The sequence below is a fragment of the Gastrolobium bilobum genome, unplaced genomic scaffold (assembly GCF_033153095.1).
Source record: "Gastrolobium bilobum isolate Gb01-03AN ecotype WA unplaced genomic scaffold, APGP_CSIRO_Gbil_v1 utg784, whole genome shotgun sequence".
Lineage (NCBI taxonomy): Eukaryota > Viridiplantae > Streptophyta > Magnoliopsida > Fabales > Fabaceae > Gastrolobium > Gastrolobium bilobum.
The window spans coordinates 59,989-67,065 of NW_026896046.1; the positions used below are offsets into that span (position 1 = coordinate 59,989).

Below are 7,077 nucleotides of genomic sequence, written 5' to 3' on the forward strand. Positions count from 1 at the left end.
TTAATTGTTTAGCGATGCGGGTTCTTACAGGAATGACCTGTGTGTAGGCATTTCTGGTATGACCAAGCTCAGTGGTACCTTGCATTGGAGTTACCTAGAGAGGGAGCTTCAACAAGGTAATCATTTGGTACTAGGGTTAATCCACGTTTGTCCTCCATCATGCCCCTTGGGGGTAGTGGTTGGAGGTGTAGGATGATAATGTGTTATAACATGCTCATGCATAAGTATATATATTAGGTACATAGGATGTACTGTTGACGTGTGTTGTCGAACCCATACAAATTACCGAACTTAGATTTGTAGTGATAGGGCAACTCGGATCGTCTCCCAAAGAATGTGTTAGAAATCAAAAACGTTTTGTAAATAAAATATAAAAGGGGGATTTTGTTGATTTAATATTTAAATAAAAATAGAATTAAAATTGGGATTTGAAAATCAGAATTAAAAGCAATCAACCTAAGGAATTAGGATTCATTAATTTATTTCGTCATTGGATAAAAAGATATAATTATCAATTCATGATTAACGCCAATCGAATTAGGAATCCTCAAATTCAATTGGAAACCCTCTCTAGACTATCGCCTAGCGTTTGGTTGAATACAATATCTCAACTATGCGATCGCAGTAGTTTTGATCTGTTCAACTTATGTTCATCAGCTAAATTAATCTGACCATTAAATCTAATGATCAATTTTCCCTTATAGAATGCAATCACATTATTCAATTTGAATACCTACAATAGCATGATATTCAACCTGAAGTGGGAAAAAACAAAATTGATTTAAAAAATTAAAAACCTATCCTCTGAAATAAATTAACGAACCTTTAACCTTAGATTGATTAAAGGTGTTTAGCCTAGCATCGCGAGGTTAAACATCATTCAAAATAAAATTGAATAAAAGAAGAAGAAAAAGATGAAAAGAAAAAGTGCAGAATTTCGATAAAGAAAACTGAAACAATTGTTCAACTCAAAATCTGACTGCCGAAAGGTTTCCTAACGTTTCCCTTAAATAATCCACATTCAGAACGGGTTAGGGTTTCACCACTTCGGCCCATACATAAAAAAATAATAAAATAAAATAAAACATTAAAACATGGCCTTGGGCCCTAAACACATTGGGTTATAATTAATTTACAAGTTCAAACGTCAAAATAAAATTCCAACAAAAACACATCATCTTGGGCTTCAGTGGCTGAAATAGAGATTGTAGCCCTTCCTGTTATCTGCAAAATGCAACAAGAACAGAGTCAATCGGGCATCTGTAGATTGAGATATGTCCAAAATACAAAAGTAGTGTAAATTTGGAAAAATCTGACGAAAATCAACTAACCCAATTAAAATCTAGAATTCTGATTTGACCCAAAAGACCTTTATTTAATTCAATTAAATCCTAAAAATATCATCCAAGAGTAATAAATAAGTGTAACAAAATATGTGTTATCAAATATGTCTCTGGCCAGTAGATAGTTTGCTTCGGGCGTTACGGACTTCCACTGGATAGGTCTCCATGAGGGAGTTTCAGTTGACCTGGGGTCATGGAGATATTATCCGTTGAGGAGCACTCTAGGAAAGTCTTGGGTGTATTGGTGGTGGGTGCCTTGGTTGATGTTCTGGGAACACTTCCTTGGATGAGAACCCATAGGCTATATGCCGAGGCCAATAGGCCAGATGTTGCGTGGCTTTGGCATTGAGCATCCCTACTTCACTAAATCTCTTGCTTTATCCCTCTTTGGTTGTTATAGTACATTGTTGATTTACATCTGAGTGAGCCATTGGGCGGAATGATCTCCAAAACCTCTGGGTTATTGAGATATATTCGTATATCACACCCCGTGTTGGAGCATTTATTTCAGGTAGTAGCAGTGAGGCTGGAGCTGTGGGCAAGAGGCTCATAGGATGAGCACATGGAGATTTGAGCACATTTTATATTTTGAGGCCATTTTGGTATAGGCTAGACTTAGGGCATGAACATTATATATGGATTTAGGATTATGCATGTGTCATATTTGTTCATACCATATTTTGTCTAAGTCTAGTTGTATATTTATCATGTTGTATTTGAGGTTTAATTATTGTATCTTGGAGGACTTATTGTATTATGCTTTTCATTGGATAATTGTAATTTATAAATATTGGTCCTTGTGTAATATTGAAGCATGATGTATGATGAAAGGACAATAGGCCTATTTTAAGTTATGATTATGTGTATGTTGAAAGAATGCATGAATATGAGTAATGTGATTGAAATGGTTTAAGTTTAACAATGTAAGTAATGATTTGTAAGTTGAGTAAATTGATATAAATTGTTGTGGGTTGTAAGTGCACCAAAGCATTGTTGGTCCTTGGGTGCCACCCTTGTCTATTAGGTACCATTTGAGGATAATAACACACTTTTTATAAAGTGGGATAGGTTAAATAAACAAAGGAGATGCCGTCGAATTTTCTATAAAATGGCAGATTTTGGGTGAACTTTGGGAGATCATATCTCCCTCCACAGAGGTCCAATAGAGACGTTCCATACACATTTTGAAGTATAAGATGTCAACTATGTTGTGTCAAAATTTGGTATCCATTGGAAATGTGCGCAGACCTGTAGAGGCATTTGAGTCCAGACTGTTCAAAACGCCCTGCTGCAGGGGCTGTCAAGAAACCGGTTTTGGGAAATTTATTTCTCCCTCAATCCTTGGTCAAATTAGGCCCATGATATGTCAAATTGAAGCTTAAGATGAATACTTTACTATATAAAAATTTGAGAGCAATTGGTAGAGTAGATTGTTCAGAATCGCAGAAATGGTAAAGGCTGTTTGGAGCCCTATTTGAGGTTAGCTGGCAGCTTTGCTTGTCCAACTTCAAACGGTGACAACCGGAGCAAACGAGAACTTTATGGAGCGTGTGACAGCTTTTGAGAAGATAATTAAGTTTAGAGTAACATACTAAAATATGAGAGACTCGTAATCACTAAATCTCTCGCAATATTCAGATTACTGAACCATGTTTAGTTAGGTAAAAACCGTAAAAGTGAGAATTATGCTAAGTGGATTTATGAGAACCCCTTAGTGAGATGAGAGAAGTATTATATGATAGTTAGGCAATTATTTTAATTATTCCGCGTTTAGATTTCAGTTATGATCAGAGCTTTTATCATTACGTTTATTATTGATTTTAAAGGAAAAAGCTTAAGTAATGAAAAGGAAAAAGCTTACTCGCATATTTAAATGAACTGATGTGATTGTAATTGCGTTTAATATCATAATCAATGTTAACAACACCGATATGTAACAAGCTGTTACAGGTTCGATCCTTAGCCATGTGAGAGAGGTTGTACCCATGATCGCGTGATCTCTCTGCCTCGAGGGAATTAGTCTTTGGCTTTCGGCTGGGGAATACCCTTGGAATAATTTCCAAAAAAAGTTGAAGTGACAGAGACTTTGTAAATAGAGCTGAAACTGAACTGTCATAAGTATGACTTCAGCTTGATTCATGAAAATGTCATTTTGGCACCAAGAACCAAAAACACTTGAACTGATTATACACTAGAAATGACAACAACCTGTTCATACGTCAATATTGTTCATCACTTTAAAAAATTCATTTCCTGAGTTACAGACCTCCAATTGTTATCATATTAAAATTTATGTCATTTTAAAGCCTCGGAAGTCTACTTTATCATATTAAAATTTCAAATCATTTGGCAAAGATTTCGAATTGATATGAATTTTACAAGACAAACAGGTTTTTTTGTTTCTAACCCAACCAGTTCCGGATCATGATGATTTTGTTAACTGTTTACGAAATTTTTATGCTTTGCACTCCAACAGGATTAAACAGACATTCTCCGAGACACGTACGGGTAGGGATGGCAATATGAGAAGATCAATAAAAGCTCTAGTGAGAAAACTTGATTTGAAGGAAGATCTAGAACCCAATAGTTAGACATAGAGGAAGACCTAAAAACAAAACTCTACATAAAAGTACTAAAAAGAACTTGTATCTAAACGGTTTTTCTAAACCCTTGTTAACTGGTAGACAAAGACTGTCATGAAGTGGAAAAGCACCTTTAGTAGCTCATGAATTTTGTAAGGATGCAAATAGATATCATTAATTAAAGAATATATGAAAGAATTGTAAATATATCCCTACAATCGAATCAGGCAAATCAGGAATTAGGATTGGAATTACATTTCCGATCCCTTTTAAAAGCATTTCACTACAACAGAGCAATAAATTCCTGACAAACCTAGCAATCCAATGCTCATGCACCATCCCTAGACTAAATTATATTTAACAAAGTCTACTAAACCTAAGCCAGACTTACCGCTCATCCTCTTCCACCAGTTCAAAAAGCTACTTTCTAAGGCTGATACAAAAAATATTTAAAAACTGCATTGTTTAGATGGCTGAAACCCTTGGAACATCAACTGGAAACTGGTGGATCTCATCCATCCAAGGGCTCTTTTCCTTTGCAGGGTTGATGGTCCTAAGAGCCTTCCATACTGCACTGTTGCACTTGAATCCAGAACCGAATGCTATTTGCCATGTTCTATCCCCCTTTTTGATTCTTCCTTTGGCTTCTGTGTAAGCCAATTCATACCAAAGTGAACTGCTGGAGGTGTTTCCAAAACGGTAAAGTGTCATCCTTGACGGTTCCATATGCCAAGGAGACAGGTGCAAGTTCTTCTCCAGTTCATCCAAAACAGCTCTGCCTCCGGCATGGATGCAAAAATGATCAAAAGCTAGCTTGAAATCTGGAATATAAGGTTTGATCTTCATCTTGAAAAGTTTCTTCCCAACTAAAGTGGCAAAGAATAGCAGCTGTTCTGATGTAGGAAGGACAAGAGGCCCCAGTGTGGTGATATTGGTTTTTAAAGCATCACCTGCAACTGCCATCAGATCTTTTGACAAGGTAACACCAACCTTGCCATTGGCATCTTCTTCTTGAGTAACACAGCTAAAGCACTGGTCATCAGAAGCCTTAGTAGTGCGAACAGTGTGGACCAATCGGTATTTGGATCTTCTCCTGTCAGAGCTTTTGTTGGAAAGCAGAACCGCAGCTCCTCCCATACGGAATAAACAATTTGAAACAAGCTTGGATCTATCATTTCCAGGATACCAATTCAATGTGATATTCTCCATGCTAATGACCAATGCATAGGAATTGGGATGGACCTGGAGAAGATCTTTAGCAAGATCAATTGAGATAAGCCCTGCACTGCATCCCATCCCACCTAGGTTGAAGCTCTTTATATTCCCTCGAAGCCTATAGTGATTGATAATCATTGCAGAAAGTGATGGGGTCGGGCAGAACAGACTACAATTTACAATCAGAATTCCAATGTCTTTAGGCTTCACAGAGGTCTTAGCAAATAACTCATCAATGGCACCAAACATAACAGCCTCAGCTTCTTTCCTAGCTTCTTTCATTGAAGGGTTGGGAGGAGTGGTTAGGAGAGGCTCTGGAAAGTAAGTATCTTCCCCAAGCCCAGATCTCTCAAGGATCTTCCGTTGGAATTCAAGATTTTCCTCCGTGAAAAAATCACTCATCTGGGACTTTTCCATAAACATCTTTTTTGAGCATTTCCGAGATTCTTCAGGCTTGTAACAGGAGAAATTGACAAGGTACACTGGTCGAGGACGGGTCATAAAGTATAGGGTGGATAAAAATACAAGGAGAGTGGAGCAAAGAATAACAGATATCAAGTTGTATTGTAGATGCTCCCAAATATCATAAAGATCTTTGAGGGAGAAAGTGGAGAGCTGAGCAGCAATGAGCACCACCAGGGGTGAAAGAAACAGGTACATGCCATGCGTTATGAGGTAATGATAGCCAAGCTTAACATACTTCAATTTAACAGACAGCTTGAAGTCTGGAAGGTTCCGCGAAGATGGCGGCATCAAGGGTGTTGTATCTGGTTTTGTCTCTGCCATTTTTTTCTGCTGTTCAAAATTTGAATCCATTTGGTTAGATAACTTTCTTAAAAAAAAATATGAGATTCAAATGAGCATTTATGCATAGATAAAGGTTAAACTGCTATTAGTGCTATATAACTTATCAATGATACAGTTCAACATAGTGCTTGTAAATAATCCTTTCTAGCAACAATTTCTGCTTACTTTTTTTTTTTTTGTTGGGGGGGGGGGGGGGGCACAGAGCACTAAGAACATTATACCAGATGCTACATGGGGACCAAGGTAAGCGAAATTGAAAAGGCTAAAATCAAAAGTGCTGAAACGATTTAAAAACTCAAATTATAGAAAATCTTCATGGAATAAACATAAACCCTTCAATTTATCCTTCCTTTCTACACAGGAGACCTAAGCGCAAACCCAGATCGGAATTTCATATGAAATGGGCATCCATGCATATTTATGTAAATTATAAGCTGGCGCATTCATTCACATCAAGAAATCGATATCTTCGAGGTCTCATGAAACCAATCTTTGCTAGATAAAATTAAATAAAGAACAGATCCATAAAAACTAAGCGTTGAGAGGGAAGCAAAGGCATCATCACGAACCCAATAGAATTTGCAAGCATGGGAAGAAATAAAATGCGGCAATCAAACAAAATCCAGTTCCTGGAAAAAAGAAAAGACGAAAAAATTGTACCTTCAAAATCCAAAACCACCGGAGAACGCAGGAATGCCGCGCGACGCGAGAATGGAGAAACGTGGGTTAGATAGACAGAGATTAGGGAATGAGATAAATAAATTTGAATCAGCAGCTTAAAATGTAAAAAATAAAATAAAATAAAATAAAATGTTCAGTGCCAGAGAGTGAGGGACGAAACTAAAGGGGAATTTTTTAGAGAAGGATATGTTATGTTTCATAATATTACATAGATTATTACCTTCTATATAGTTGTTAGAGAGAAGGGTGTGGCATGTGGGAGGGAAGAGAGTTCGAAACAGCGATGTGGATGTGCACGCGTAATGAACCCATTATTTTTATTCAACGGGCGGCGCAGTCCTGCTTTGACTATTTGATGCACAGCCGCTCATTCTCGTCAAATCTCACGGTTGCGATTGCAGAACAGTCACCAAAATATCACCCTTTACTAACTTTTTTTTATATAAATG

General features: G+C 37.1%; 1 protein-coding gene across 2 annotated transcripts; it reads right to left on the bottom strand.

Moving 5' to 3' along the window:
• Nucleotides 1-1,116: 1,116 nt before the first annotated feature.
• Nucleotides 1,117-6,823, bottom strand: LOC133297429 (3-ketoacyl-CoA synthase 11-like). Of its 2 annotated transcripts, XR_009749636.1 has the most exons (3): nt 6,608-6,823; nt 4,317-5,932; nt 1,117-1,224 (listed from the first exon to the last, which is right to left on the bottom strand). XR_009749636.1 is itself a non-coding variant. In XM_061496576.1 (2 exons), the coding sequence occupies exon 2, from the start codon at nt 5,924-5,926 to the stop codon at nt 4,391-4,393; it is 1,536 nt and encodes a 511-aa protein (XP_061352560.1). In that variant the 5' UTR covers nt 5,927-5,935; nt 6,608-6,823; the 3' UTR covers nt 4,142-4,390. The 2 variants fall into 2 exon arrangements, 1 of the variants encoding a protein (XP_061352560.1); XM_061496576.1 differs by lacking the exon at nt 1,117-1,224 and having other exon boundaries at nt 4,142-5,935.
• Nucleotides 6,824-7,077: the final 254 nt, after the last annotated feature.